Source organism: Perca fluviatilis, chromosome 6 (genome assembly GCF_010015445.1).
Source record: "Perca fluviatilis chromosome 6, GENO_Pfluv_1.0, whole genome shotgun sequence".
Classification (NCBI taxonomy): Eukaryota; Metazoa; Chordata; class Actinopteri; order Perciformes; family Percidae; genus Perca; species Perca fluviatilis.
In genome coordinates this window covers 26,790,198-26,805,324 of record NC_053117.1, presented here as the reverse complement: position 1 = coordinate 26,805,324, position 15,127 = coordinate 26,790,198, and the positions used below count along the sequence as shown (strand labels likewise).

Sequence of the window (15,127 nt, the reverse complement as noted above, 5' to 3'; positions counted from 1 at the left end):
ATGAGCTGTTTTTTATGAGTTGTCATGGACAGAAAGTGCACTTTAGAAATCCCTCTCCCTGCAAGTGTGCAGTGTGTTTTAAAAATAAAATGCATTGTGTTCAATGGAAAAAAGTTTTTTTTTTTTTTTTTTTTTACCCAGACATTTCAAAAATAAAACATTTTAAAGCAAATGGAGTGACCCTGCCCGGAGGAAGCCCGGGGCCCCCGTCTGGAGCCAGGCCCAGACGGCGGGCTCGTCGGCGAGCGCCTGGTGGCTGGGTTTGCCACGGAGCCCGGCCGGGCACAGCCCGAACAAGCTACGTGGCTCCCATCTCCCAGCCCATGGGCCCACCACCTGTGGGAGGAACCGCTGGGGTGCGTGCGCTGCCACATGGGTGGCAGTGAAGGTGTGGGCGCCCGACGGACCAGACCCGAGCAGCGAGACGCTGGCTCTGGGGACGTGGAACGTCACCTCTCTGTGGGGAAGGGAGCGGAACTGGTGCGGGAGGTGGAGCGCTACCGGTTAGATCTGGTGGGGCTTACCTCTACGCACAGTCTCGGTTCTGGAACCGTACTCCTGGATAAGGGTTGGACTCTTTTCTTCTCCGGAGTTGCTCAGGGTGTGCGGCGCCGGGCGGGTGTGGGGGATACTAACAAGCCCCGGCTGGCGCCGCTACGTTGGAGTTTACCCGGTGGACGAGAGTTACGCCTCCCTATAACCAGGATTCTTGTAGATTTTTGACCTTCTTAGAGACCTTGAGTGGAGTCCTGCATGGGGGCGCCAGTGGGGGACTCCATTGTTCTGCTGGGGGACTTCCAACGCTAGGGCAATGATGGAGACACCTGGAGGGCGTGATTGGGAGGGAGCCGGTGATCCAAAACACGAAACCAGAGTAGTTGTTTGTTGTTGGACTTCTGTGCTAGTCATGGATTGTCTATAACGAACACCATGTTCCGCACTAGGGATGCTCATAAGTGTACCTGGTACCAGAGCACCCTAGGCCGAAGGTCAATGATCGATTTTATAATCGTTTCATCTGATCTGAGGCCGTATGTTTGGACACTCGGGTGAAGAGAGGGGCAGAGCTGTCAACCGATCACCATCTGGTGGTGAGTTGGGTCAGGGGTGGGGAAGACTCTGGACAGACCTGGTAAGCCCAAAGGTGTAGTGCCGGGGTAAATTGGGAACGTCTGGAGGAGGCCCCTGTCCAACGGACTTTCAACTCGCACCTCGGCGGAGCTTTCGGGTGCATCCCTGTGGTGGCTAGGCGGCACATTTGAACCCGAGTGGACAATGTTCAAAGTTTCCATTGCTGAAGCTGCGGCGCGAGCTGTGGTCTTAGGGTCTTAGGTGCCTCAAGGGTGGTAACCCACGAACACCGTGGTGGACACCGGTGGTCAAGGAAGCCGTTATCCCAGAGGACTCCGGAGGCAGTTGCAGGGTACCGGGGAAAGGGCCGAAGGGCTGCAGCCTCTGCCGTGAAAGAGGCAAAGCAGCGGGTGTGGGAGAAGTTTGGAGAAGACATGGAGAAGGACTTTCGGTTCGGCACCAAAGTGCTTCTGGAAAACTGTTCGCCACCTCAGGAGGGGGAGGGAACCATCCAAGCTGTGTACAGTAAGGATGGGACACTGTTGACCTCAACTGAGGAGGTAATAGGGCGGTGGAAGGAGCATTTTGAGGAACTCCTGAATCCGACTAATACGCCCTCTATGTTAGAGGCAGAGCTGGAGGATGATGGGGGATTGTCGTCGATTTCCCGGGTGGAAGTCACTGATGTAGTCAAACAACTCCACAGTGGCAAAGCCCCGGGGATTGATGAGATCCGTCCAGAAATGCTCAAGGCTCTGGGTGTGGAGGGGCTGTCCTGGTTGACACGTCTCTTCAACATTGCGTCGAAGTCTGGAACAGTGCCAAAGGAGTGGCAGACTGGGGTGGTGGTTCCCCTTTTTAAAAAGGGGGACCAGAGGGTGTGTGCCAATTACAGGGGTATCACACTTCTCAGCCTCCCTGTTAAAGTCTACTCCAAGGTGCTGGAAAGGAGGGTTCGGCCGATAGTCGAACCTCGGGTTGAAGAGGAACAATGCGGATTCCGTCCTGGTCGTGGAACAACGGACCAGCTCTTCACTCTCGCAAGGATCCTGGAGGGGGCCTGGGAGTATGCCCAACCGGTCTACATGTGTTTTGTGGATTTGGAGAAGGCGTATGACCGGGTCCCCGGGGAGATACTGTGGGAGGTGCTGCGGGAGTATGGGGTGAGGGGTTTTCTACTCAGAGCCATCCAATTTCTGTACGAACAAAGTGAGAGCTGTGTCCGGGTTCTCGGCAGTAAGTCGGACTCGTTTCAGGTGAGGGTTGGCCTCCGCCAGGGCTGCGCTTTGTCACCAATCCTGTTTGTAATATTTATGGACAGGATATCGTAGGCGAGTCGGGGGGAGGGGTTTGCAGTTCGGTGGGCTGGGGATCTCATCGCTGCTTTTGCAGATGATGTGGTCCTGATGGCATCATCGGCCTGCGACCTTCAGCACTCACTGGATCGGTTCGCCGAAATGTGTAGCGGTTGGGATGAGGATCAGCACCTCTAAATCGGGAGCCATGGTTCTCAGCAGGAAACCGGATGGAATGCCTTCTCCAGGTAGGGAATGAGTCCTTACCCCAAGTGAAGGAGTTCAAGTACCTTGGGGGTTTTGTTCGCGAGTGAGGGACAATGGAGCGGGAGATTGGTCGGAGAATCGCGAGCGGCGCGGTATTACATTCCATCTATTGCACCGTTGTGACGAAAAGAGAGCTGAGCCAGAAGGCAAAGCTCTCGATCTACCGGTCAGTTTTCGTTCCTACCCTCACCTATGGTCATGAAGGCTGGGTCATGACCGAAAGAACGAGATCCAGGGTACAAGCGGCCGAAATGGGTTTCCTCAGGAGGGTGGCTGGCATCTCCCTTAGAGATAGGGTGAGAAGGTCAGTCATCCGTGAGGAGCTTGGAGTAGAGCCGCTGCTCCTTTGCGTCGAAAGGAGCCAGTTGAGGTGGTTCGGGCATCTGGTGAGGATGCCCCCTGGGCGCCTCCCTAGGGAGGTGTTCCAGGCACGTCCAGCTGGGAGGAGGCCTCGGGGAAGACCCAGGACTAGGTGGAGGAATTATATCTCCAACCTGGCCTGGGAACGCCTCGGGATCCCCCAGTCGGAGCTGGTTAATGTTGCTCGGGAAAGGGAAGTTTGGGGTCCCCTGCTGGAGCTGCTCCCCCCGCGACCCGACACCGGATAAGCGGACGAAGATGGATGGATGGATGGAACATTTTAAAGCTGTAATTGCAGTACCGTGAAACTGATATTTTTGCTGAAGGTTATACCATCAGAATCTCATACCGGCCCATGCCTACTTCACAGTGTAGGGGACATGTCTCTCTTGGACTTTGACTCTACAACATGTATTTGATGCAAATAATGTTGCGTATTGAAGGTTGAAAAGACTGCAACTGCTGGCCAGAAGCTATATTGCAAATATACTAATCTTAGAGCAAAGGCAGAGTCTAGTCTGCTAGAAATAAAGGAACAAGCAGGAGCATACACCTTTAGCAATACATTTTCAACCATTAGTGGCAGCTATTCAATGAAAAAGAAATGATGCTTAATTTTGGATTGTGTATATAGCATACACCTGCGCACCATCATATTATGTTTTTGCTTCTATTATTGTTGTGGGTGCGTTTGTGCGCAGCTAAACTCTGATTCTACCGGACCAATCAGCCTCATATTTTGTATGCACATTTACTGTATGTGGTTGCAGTGATTCACAATGTTTAAAAGAAACTCCTTGAGTGTTTTATACTGTCATTGACTCCTCACTCACTCTTAACCTGCCGGTAGGGGCCGCAAGTGATCAACAACTGCTAAGTTAGGAATCTTATTTGCACTAGGGACAACGTACGTAGCGGTCACATTAGTGTCGGCAAATTTTTTTGTTGGCATTTTCACTTTTAAATTGGAATTTTACATTGCTGGTGTTTAATTGTTCCTGTCCAGATTTTCACGCCAAGGTAAGACAATTGTGGTTTGTATTCATTCAATCACAATTACAGCAGTACTGGTCCTTTAAAGCATTCAACAATGTCAGCCAGCTGCTAAAATCCCTTTGTCGGTTAACGCATCACTTATGGTGGCGATACACTGTGCAGTGTTTTGTTCAACAAAACAGGGCAATGTGCACACAGCTTGCAGAGATCTGCACTAGACGGAGTGCATTTTTCTAGTTATATATGCTTATTAATAACATGCAAAGTGGTCGTTAAGATTCTTTGAAATTTAATCTGGAAAAATAGAGCACAAAAATTTTATGATTCTATCTGGAACTTTATAGGATATTTTTTTCATATCCCACGTGGTTCATTTTCAACGTGGTTGGAGTTTAAAGTTAAATGGAAGGAAATGACCTTCTGATGCATCAGACATGTATCTATAAGGCTCTTTTAGCTTTGAAAATGCTATGTCTACATCCCCATACAGGGCTTTCTCTGCTAATATAACCTTCGGCAGCAAGTCATGTTTTCTTTTCAAAGGACACCCAAGGTATTAACCGTATATTTGTGTTATAGTATGTTTCCAGTTGTTTGCTTTCATATGGATGCACAATTGTCAATTCTCCATGCAGTTCAGATAATTTGATTATGTTATTAAACCTATCCCAATTAGATATATATTTTTTTTTTACAATTTACAGTAGTTTTGTGCAGGTAGTTTACATATATTAGAAATATTACATTAAACTTAATGGACTTCTACTGCACTTGCATTTTAATGGACCGTCTTTGACTTAACTATTTTCTTTAATATCTGTAATGGACCTTTTTCACAGCAGACATTTTGACTTGTCATAGTAGGAAAAGCACAGCTGAAATTGATAACCTTAACGATGGCTCAATTCCATCAAGTGTCCCAGTAAGCTATTTCAGTGAGTCAGCATGCACAATACCAGGGCCTCTCCTAAGTGGAATGCAGCCATCATTAATGGTTTTGAATACATCTGTGCTTTTCCTACTATGACATGTCAACATGTCTGCCCTGAAAAAGGTCTATTGTCATTGCCCATCTACAGCTCTTATTGCACCTCCAGTCCTTCATGGAGGGAGGAGTTGGTGTCCCTTTGAATTTTCCATGAGGAGGTAATTCGGGCAATTTTTATGAAAGTTTTCCATGTCTTTAAAAAAGGCAGATTCAGCACCACACAGCATGGACAACGACACGGCTTACAGCAACATACACTGTTTTCCCCCTATATATATATATATATATATATATATATATATATATATATATATATATATATATATATATATTTTCAACCTCTGTGCTGTAGATGTAGTGTAGTCTGATATCAGGTGTGTGATAGTTGTTAGGTAAGTCCGTTACAAAACAATTGGAGGACATATCAGAAATCATTTTGGATAATAACCTTTTAAATTCGTGGCATATTATTAATCTCTTAATTCCTTTTATTTAATGTTCAAAATCTCGCTGTCGTTCTCTACACCATTCAATCCCACTTTTCAACAAGTGCTAAGAAGGGTGGCTTGTCCTAATAACTACGCATCTTCAACATGCAAGGTCCTGCTAAATAGGCTAAAATCGTGCAAAATAGGCAATTTGCAGGGGTTGCGCCCTAAATCATTAAATACGTGGACATCAGCTGTAAGGTACGCTTATTTCCCCTGCTCAGTGGTAACTTGGTTTCCGAGTAAAAAGCGTCTTTACGCACACAACTAAGTTACATTAACACCACCACAAATGTATAGTTCATGTGTAAAAACTTAAGGCTAAAAGCAACCATACACAATCATTACTTAATACACAATATACTGCAAAAAAACTTGTGTGCTCAAACTGAGTTTTTAACAATTTCTTTATTGTTTTCTTGCACTCACAGGTAGTACATTACAACTTTTGTTTAACAAGCCCCCCCTCCCCCGAACCAACCCACAACAGCAAATGATATGACAGTATCACATGTACCGAACAATGGCACCTCCAACAAAGCCATGATACGCATAAATAAAGAAATAAATAAAAATATTCCACCTTTGCTATCACCCTCTAAGACATGCCTAATTCCTTTCCCCCTCAAACTGACTTTTGAAATAGGCCGATTCAGCACCACACAACATGGACAGCAACACTGCTTATAGTAACATAGAAAGAAACGTATAGGTAATATACCATGCCCAAACACACGTGAAAAAAATGCTACTGTATAGCCTACTACTTCTCAGAGCACAGCACTAGTTTGATATTTAACATGAATAGCTGTTTGGGTGTGGGATCATTATCAGGACACTGAATCAACCGCTAATTCAGATGAAACGTTAAGATGACCTGGTAAGATCCAGTGATGGAAACTCATTATTCAGAGAGAGAGATGGCAAAAACACACAGTTGATAAGAATAATGTGCTGTATGGAGTCTGTAGGTTCTCGGTATTTCCATCACTTTTTGGCATTTCCCTTCCCATGACAGGAGCCGACTCTGAAGAAAGGAGTTATAGACAATTTAAATGAGCAATGACCTCATCGATGGATAGAAACAGTACGTAAATAAATAGGATAAATAGGTTGAACATGATATTGCATTTTGTATTTTTCTGCCCCTCGTTACCTCCTCTTGCATCTTGGGCACAGTCTGCCCCACACTGTCCTCACCATGGCTTCCCTGAGAGCCGGACTCCCCCAGATATACACAGACGGTGTGCACACAGAGTTAAAACGAGCCATGATGGCGAAAAGATTGGTGGCCTCGTTCCTAAACGTCAGCCCTCCTCCTACCACAAATCTGATGATAATATTAATAAAAGAGGGACACCACAACACTAAGAAGCTTATGACAACAAAAATAATGATTCTCAATGACTCCTTCTTGCTGTCTTTGTCGGCACTGGGAGGGTCTCTGGCAAGCTGGAATCTGGCAATAACATACAGTTTAACAGTCATGACCACTTTGGTGAGCACGATTAGCTGAAAGATGACAATGCTGAATACGTACATTTGTATGGCTTTGGAAAGTGGCAACAAATTCCTGGTGATCAAGTGAGCAACATTGTAAACCCAGCAGTAGATGTTAATGCCTATCACAAACTGTCTTGTTATGAAGCGACTGTAGATGAATGGATGGCACACAGCAAAATACCGGTCAAACTGTGCAAACAAAAACGTCAATATATTGACCCCTAGAAGTGATGGTAAAATGTTATACGTTCCATTTCTAGACGGATATCCCTCCTGAACATCAAACAAGCCGAGATAATACACAGAAAACCCAACCAACGTATCACAAATGCTAGTATTTAGCATGAAAATGAACCTGTTTTGGAGGCGGAGAGCTCTGGTGGCCAATATGGTAATGACTACAGGTCCGGCTATGAGAACAGTAGTTGTTGCAAATAAAATCTGGAAAATAAAGATAAAATAATCTTCAGGATTGTTAAAGTCCACCGATAGAGGTACTCTTGTCATAGAGTCTGTGATGTTGAAGGGGAGCATTGTTCATGCACAAATGGTTCTAAGTGCAACCCTTTTATATTCAAGACCTACAGTACCGTGGAGTAACCATCCTTGATCCCTTGAGATGCTATGATCTGATGTTTGTTTTTTTCCTTAACACCAGCCTCATGCAGAAGTAATGGAGGGAATTTAGTTTAACCTTTTGAAGACATGACCATTTAAGCTACACAGTCCTATGTTTAATTATCTCTTCTCACCTGCAGCACATTAGCCTTTTACTCAGCTTTTTTTGTGCTGCAGTTTAACAATAGGCCCTCATCCTGATGCAGCAACAAAATAAAAATAATTTGTTGTAATTAGGGCTGCACGATATGAGGAAAATATCTAATTGCGATTATTATGACTGATATTGCAATTGCAATATGATTCACAATATTGGAAGGAATGATCATTTTTGTATCATTCTCATTTTCCTTGAGAAATATTAAATAAATAAAAATGTAAATGATTATAGTGTGATTTTTGCGAGGATCTGTACCAAACAAAGTTTTTTTTTTTTATTTAGTCTGTAGGATAGGATTTGTAGGTCGGGACGTGTCTGCAGCACCACAATACTTAATTCAGAATGGTTTGACACATATTTTACCTTTAACAAATATTGCGCCCCTGTCCATATTGCGGATGAAATTGCAATGAATTGTGCAGCCCTCGTTGTAATTGGCCTATATATATATGATACGTTTCCTTGACTAATTGCTGTAACACATGTTATCTCCTTACATATACCTACGCTCTGTCTCTGCAAGATTGGGAATGATTGAGATTTCTCTTGGCAAAGCTACAAGAAGACTTACAACTTTCAGACAGGTTGCTCACGTCACATCTACATCTTCAAGCTCAGTTGGAAGCTGCACAGTAACGCTAGCGCTCTCCGGAAAAGTGCTTCTAATATACGTCACTGGTCTCCGTCCAGAACAACGGGATCTGTTGGTCCATTATATACTGTCTATGTATAAGACAGGCCACGGACTGTCAATCACATCATAGCCATGCCCTAAAACACCCCCTGCTTTATCGTTGATTTTAAAATCAACGAGACCATAATTCAAAAAATTAACATAATTCTGTATTGCAGAAGACTTAAAACTAGCAATTGAGACCATAATCTCATTATGAAAATGTTTACTGAGGTAATAAATCAAGTGAGAAGTGGGTCACTTTCTCATAGACTTCTACAGAAACCGACCTCCTTTTGCAACCGCACGTGTCGCCCCCTGCTGGAATTCAGATGGAATGCAGGTTTAAGGCACTTCCGCATTTGCAACACTTCACCTAACAGATGCTTTGTCCATTTTTATTAACAGTCTATGGTCAAATTTTAAGACGGAAACATGAACAACACCCCAAAACAAGTTCATGGCTATTTTAATGGACACAGTGCCATGGATAGCATTAAGCTAAGCTTCTGTCCTGATTGACAGGTCTGTGTGTAGTAATTTGCAAAATGAACATCAACAATGCTGTATTGAAGAAGACTTGAAAGTATTGATTGAGACCATAAGCTAATTTTGGAAATGTTTATCGAGGCAATAAAGCAAGCGAGAAGTAGGCCTACGGTAATTTTCCCATATACTTCTATAGATACGGACTTCCTTTGGAACCAGTGGAGTTGTCCCCTGATGGAAATCAGATATAATGCAGGTTTAAGGCTTCACTTTTCAGTCTGTAGCTTCATCCATTATTTTTTACAAGTTATGGGCCCGACCTACTTTCCCTCAGATGGGCTTGCACTAGCTGCCTGCTCTTGGGTTGGTTAGGTTAGGTTTAGGCAAGAGGAATGGAATTGATGGGGATGAGGATGCATTTTGTATTTTTCTGCCCCCGTCTCCTCTTGCATCTTGGGCACAGTCTGCCCCACACTGTCCTCACCATGGCTTCCCTCAGAGCCGATATATATATATATATATATATATATATATATATATATATAATATATATATATAATATTTTTTATTATTATTATTATTATTTTTGGCAGAGTCAGATATGTTGGCTGTTAAAGACGGTTCCTGTTCCTGAACAGCAATTTATTCGTTTGATCTGGATTTTCGTGCTTTTATTTAAGACTTTTTCTGTTTACTCTTTACTGGCTTCCTCGAAGAATGTTCCTCTTATTCCGTTTTTTAACTCATTCCCGAGATAGTATTCTGTATTAGTAAAGGGGAGGAGGTTGCATTTTTTTAAATTAAACTTTAGTGTAGTGTGTTGTGCTTGCGCAGCTCCATCAGCGGTCGCACATTAACAAGTGTTAAAAGTATGTTAGTATGTGAATTTTGGGATAGGCTAAATTATGAGGTTACATTTTTTTATAGGCCTATATATTTATTTATTTATTTTTTAATCTACAGTTTTCAAATTTTTTTCCGGTCCCCTTAAGTCATTTTCATGCAGTCCCTTATCGCCGAATCCTTGTATAGTTGCTGACAGAGTAGGCTACACATTTTTTTTTTTACAGTCGGTGAATCAGAGGCCTCTCTTTGCCAGTCTCCTTCACAGGACAGGGGACAACTCAACGCTGCTCATTGCAAGTGTATTATTGAGAGAATGAGTAATATATTTGTTGCAGTAGCCTATGGCTTCCTTTAGAGCCGGACTCCCCCGGATATACACACCTGGCATCGTTTCTAAACGCCAGCCCTGCTCCTAACAGTAGCCAACCTGACATGACTTTCGGCTACTGCTGTGTTTAAAAGGCCGTTCAGAACCACACACCATGGACAGCGACACAGCAATGCACAGGTTAACAGCTGTTTTTTTCCCAGGTTAACCTAGATTACAATGGCCGAGAACACAATGAAAACATCATATCACACACAGACATAACCAGATAGCAACTCACCAGTCGAGCACTCTGTCTCTGCCGACGTACACTCCACACACACACAACATCAGAGCAAATCAATTTACCATATTTCAATTTAAAACGGAATCATTATTTCAAATTAAACTTACATATTTCCCACTTTGTTTGACATTTCTTTTATAATTTAGATTGGATCTGGCGTGAATATACACTACAGTAAACCACCTTACTGAATCGAAAGCTAATGCAGATAAAGCTCTTTGACTGTATATTGAGTAGGCTCCATAGTTGTTATGTCCATGACATTTCGTTATCTCTACTTCATAAAATCACAGTAGCAAGGCTATAAACAGGACAAATCGGTTGAACGTTGTAGTGCATTTGTAGTGCATTTTAGTTCCCCACAGTGTGTTTTTCTGACCCTCGTTACCTCCTCTTGCATCTTGGGCACAGTCTGCCCCACACTGTCCTCACCATGGCTTCCCTGAGAGCCGAACTCCCCCAGATATACACAGACGGTGTGCACACAGAGTTAAAACGAGCCATGATGGCGAAAAGATTGGTGGCCTCGTTCCTAAACGTCAGCCCTCCTCCTACCATAAATCTGATGATAATATTAATAAAAGAGGGACACCACAACACTAAGAAGCTTATGACAACAAAAATAATGATTCTCAATGACTCCTTCTTGCTGTCTTTGTCGGCGCTGGGAGGGTCTCTGCTAAGCTGGTACCTTGCAATAACATACAGTTTAATAGTCATGACCACTTTTGTGAACACAATTAATTGTAAGCTGACAATACTGAAAACATACACCTGCATTGCTTTGGAAAGTGGCACGAAATTTGTAATGATCGACTGAGTATAGACGTGAAGCCAACAATAGACATTTGCAGATATAACCACCCGCCGGGTTATATAGCGACTGTAGATGAATGGATGACAAACGGCAAAATACCGGTCAAACTGGGCAAATAAAAATGTCATAATGTTTACCCCAAGAAGAGAAGGTAACATATTATACGTTCCATTTCTCGAAGGATATCCTTCTTGAACGTCAAACAGACCGAGATAATACACAGAAAACCCAACCAACGTATCACTAATGCTAGTGTTCAGCATGAACATGAACCTGTTTTGGAGGCGGAGAGCTCTGGTGGCCAATATGGTAATGACTACAGGTGCAGCCACCAGAACAGCAGTTGTAGCGAATGAAAGTTGAAAAATAAAAGTGAGATAATCAACAGGACTGTGGAAGTTCACCGAGAGTTGTACTCTTCCAGCTGCTGTGATGTTAGAGATGAGCATTGTTCCAAAAATGCGCATTGAATTTTGTATCTTTATAGCCACTGCCCCAGTAAACATCAGATGCTTTTCCCATGAGGCATGCCGTAATCTCACGTTTCATTAGTGTTTAGGCTTCAACGTTTGAAATATTGATACACATTTAAGTTCATTTTGAGTTATAAATGTTTGGACAATATTGAATTAATCTAAGTACTGTCCACTTTCTCTAAAAATATTAATTTCACGTAAACAGTTTTGTAATGTAACAAAATACAAATACTTCGTTGCTGTACTTAAGGATAATTTTCACGTATCTGTACTTTACTTCGTTATATGTCGGGAAACTTACTTTTACTCCACTACATTACCTTAATAAAATGTATATTTTTACTCCACTACATTTCCCCTAAGCATTTCAGTTACTCGTTCTACAAAATAAAATCTGAAGGAATTTGTTACACTGGAAGAAAGCAGGTTTGGCGAATCATTGCTGCTAGCATGTTAATGCACGCTCCATTCGAGTTGGTGACGTAATGTCTGTTTGTTGACAAGCGGCACACACAAAAAAAGAACCATGGGCCAAACTAAAGAAGAAGAGGAGGAAGCATAATAACTGATAGTGTCATGTAAGCACCTGGTGCAGACACCCCGACGACAGTGATGAAGATAACATTACACACCTTTGGCCATAAAGTTCATAATCAGAGTTTTTTTTCCACTTTTGCTTTTACTTCTAATAATTAAGTACATGTAATATCAGAAAATTACTTTTGATACTTAAGTACAGTAAATATCAGCTACTTTAAGACTTTTACTTAAGTAATATTCTAATTCTAGTCATTTTCTGGTAAGCTACTTGTACTTTTACTCAAGTATTGCGTTCGAGTACTTTATACAAGACTACACGTAACGCTTTGTAATCTAAATCCAATGGTTTACAGCCCAAAACGTACTGCGTAATAACTCCGGAGTCATCTTGTAATACAATATGCCAGCCTACAATGCGTTCCAATAATTCAGCAGTTGCATGACATGATAATGTATCTTGGATATATATTTATATAACATTATTGGTAATATATCACTTAAAATGTATGTTGTATGCTCTTCATTGCACACATTCCGTATGAAAACATGCAACCAATTAAGACAGACATTATGAGAGTAGCTTATTGCGTAAGTGGTACAGGGGTGGAGAAGATGGATTGAAAGTGGTCGGACGGATATATATATATATATATATATATATATATATATATATATATATATATATATATATATATATATATATATATATATATATTGAACGTCTATCTAACTATAAATCGCGGACCCTCTGTCTGACTATAAGTCCAGGACCTTCTGTGTATTTTTCTTTCAAATATCTCGAGAACCGTTCATCCGATGATCTACTTAACACTTGGCGGGTGTAATGACACAGTATCGCAGTTTTGGTGCGGTTTCAACACGCGAGTAACCCGAACAGTTTACTGATCCCAGGATCAGCACCCTGGGCAGCGGTCACACTTGTAGAGCATTACAAATAATCCACCTGAGCTAGCACAGCTGGAAGCAGAATTGCCTGTAGTTCCTGAGCCTTAATCACAGCTGGACATGTTATTTCAGAACATTTATATTTACATTGTTTGTTGTGATCCATATGCCCCTGAAAGATAGTCCCATTAACCTGACAGAAGGGAAGAAGTGGTCCGGTATCTATTCTGTCATAAGTCCATTATTGTATGCTAAATTGCACAACTCTTACTGCAGACGTGGTTGGGTATCATTGCACAGCATAACAGTAATGGTATCAAATTGTGTGTGTGTTTAGACATGTAAAATGTGAACTGTGGGATATACATAAATTAACCTAAATATAAATGTTTATTTCAACAGCAGGCTATTTTACCCGTAATGGAAAGTTGCATCCTCAAAATGCCATGCGGACTTTTAAAAAAAAAAGACAATTTAAGACAATTAATACAGGGAAATAAGAGGGCCCTGTACCTGGATGAAGACGAGTTTCACAAAAATAACAACACACAATCCATATTCTAATAACAATAGAGGCAGTTGTTACAAAACAGTTATCCAAATGTTATTTTTATTCTGTTGAAAGCGTTCATGACAAATATGACAGTGGCACATACTTTCTTCACCTAATCCCAAACACAGTCCATATTTCACCTTTGAACTGAATCCTCGCGCAAAAAAGGTTCAACTGCCCAATCCGTCAAGTGCGTTTTGTTTCAGTCATTCTAAAAACGTGATGATCGAGAACTATACATTCGTCCAAAAGTGATTGAAACATGTGCCATTTTCACGTCAGCCGCGTGATCTGGCCATTTAATCCATTATCTTTATGATACCTTATGATGATGTTGATTCTGGCGACTTTATTAGAATTGCTTTGTCACTCCATCAACGTTAAAGCCAATTCTGAATAAGAGAGAGAGAGAGAGGGTGGAGGGGGGGGGGAGAGATACCGTAATTGTAACATAATACATACTATTTATGTATGACAGTCCTAATTCACACACAAAAATCAACAAACAAAACAAATACTCATTTGATCTAAAACACGTAACGCGGGCATTATATCTAAATATTGACATTTTCAATCACGTTAACGTGTTCTGACCGACTCTCACCTTGCCGTCCGGCAGGGACAGACCCTCCGCCACACTGTTCTCCACAGGGCCTTCCGTAGCGCCGGGCTGCCCCAGATGTACACAGCCGGGGTCACCAGTGCGTTCAGGCGTGCCATGATGGCGAACAGGTTAGTGGCTTCATTCCTAAACCTGAGACCATTACTCGTCAACTGTCTAACAATTATATTGACAAAGGATGGACACCACAGAGCCAAGAAGCAAATAACCACAAACACAATGATGCGCAGCGACTCCTTTTTGTTATCTCTCTCGGCACTGGGCGCCTCTCTCGCCAGGTGGTTCCTGGCTATGTTGTATAACTTAATTGTCATCAACACTTTAGTGAGTACAATAATCTGTAGAGTCATTACACCAAACGCGTTTATTTGAGCCGCTTTTGAAATAGGCACCATGTTCTGCACCGTGAGGATAGAGTATGTGTAAATCCAACAAAACGCGCAAATGCCAATAACAAAAGACCTCGTTATATAGCGGTTGTAAAAGAATGGATGGCACACGGCGAAGTACCGGTCAAACTGAGCGAAGAGGAAGGTTAAGACGTTGACACCTAGAAATGAGGGTAAAATGTAGTACGTCCCATTCCTCGAGGGATAGCCCTCTTGGACGTCGAAGAGGCCGAGGTAGTAGACCGAGAAGCCGGTCAGAGTGTCACTGATGCTCGTGTTCAGCATGAATATAAAACGGTTCTGGCCTCGCAGGTACCGGTTGGAGGAAATCGCGATGACCACCGAGCCGGCGACGAGCACGGCGCTTGTGGCGAACAGAATATGGAAAATGAAGATGAGGAAGTCCTCCGGTGTTTTGAAATCCACCGACAACGGGACGGTGGTGTTAAAGGGCAT

General features: G+C 42.7%; 3 protein-coding genes across 3 annotated transcripts; all 3 read right to left on the bottom strand.

Moving 5' to 3' along the window:
- Positions 1 to 6,083: 6,083 nt before the first annotated feature.
- LOC120561461 (G-protein coupled receptor 183-like) lies at positions 6,084 to 7,502 on the bottom strand. The gene is made up of 2 exons (XM_039804603.1): positions 6,622 to 7,502; positions 6,084 to 6,492 (listed from the first exon to the last, which is right to left on the bottom strand). Exons 1-2 carry the CDS (start codon positions 7,500 to 7,502, stop codon positions 6,453 to 6,455), a joined length of 921 nt encoding a protein of 306 aa, XP_039660537.1. The 3' UTR covers positions 6,084 to 6,452.
- A 3,250-nt stretch (positions 7,503 to 10,752) lies between these two features.
- Positions 10,753 to 11,634, bottom strand: LOC120561053. Its single transcript, XM_039804019.1, has one exon. The coding sequence runs from the start codon at positions 11,632 to 11,634 to the stop codon at positions 10,753 to 10,755; it is 882 nt and encodes a 293-aa protein (XP_039659953.1).
- Positions 11,635 to 14,260: 2,626 nt separating this feature from the next.
- On the bottom strand, positions 14,261 to 15,127 carry LOC120561052 (C5a anaphylatoxin chemotactic receptor 1-like). The gene has a single exon (XM_039804018.1). The coding sequence runs from the start codon at positions 15,125 to 15,127 to the stop codon at positions 14,261 to 14,263; it is 867 nt and encodes a 288-aa protein (XP_039659952.1).

What these genes read in the sequence shown, in the direction of transcription:
- LOC120561461 (XM_039804603.1), bottom strand. Translation starts at nt 7,502, where the DNA reads ATGCTCCCCTTCAACATCACAGACTCTATGACAAGAGTACCTCTATCG. An exon ending in TGCCCAAGATGCAAGAGGAG is followed by an intron (nt 6,493 to 6,621) that starts GTAACGAGGGGC and finishes TCCTTTCTTCAG; the next exon opens with AGTCGGCTCCTGTCATGGGA.
- LOC120561053 (XM_039804019.1), bottom strand. Translation starts at nt 11,634, where the DNA reads ATGCTCATCTCTAACATCACAGCAGCTGGAAGAGTACAACTCTCGGTG.
- LOC120561052 (XM_039804018.1), bottom strand. Translation starts at nt 15,127, where the DNA reads ATGCCCTTTAACACCACCGTCCCGTTGTCGGTGGATTTCAAAACACCG.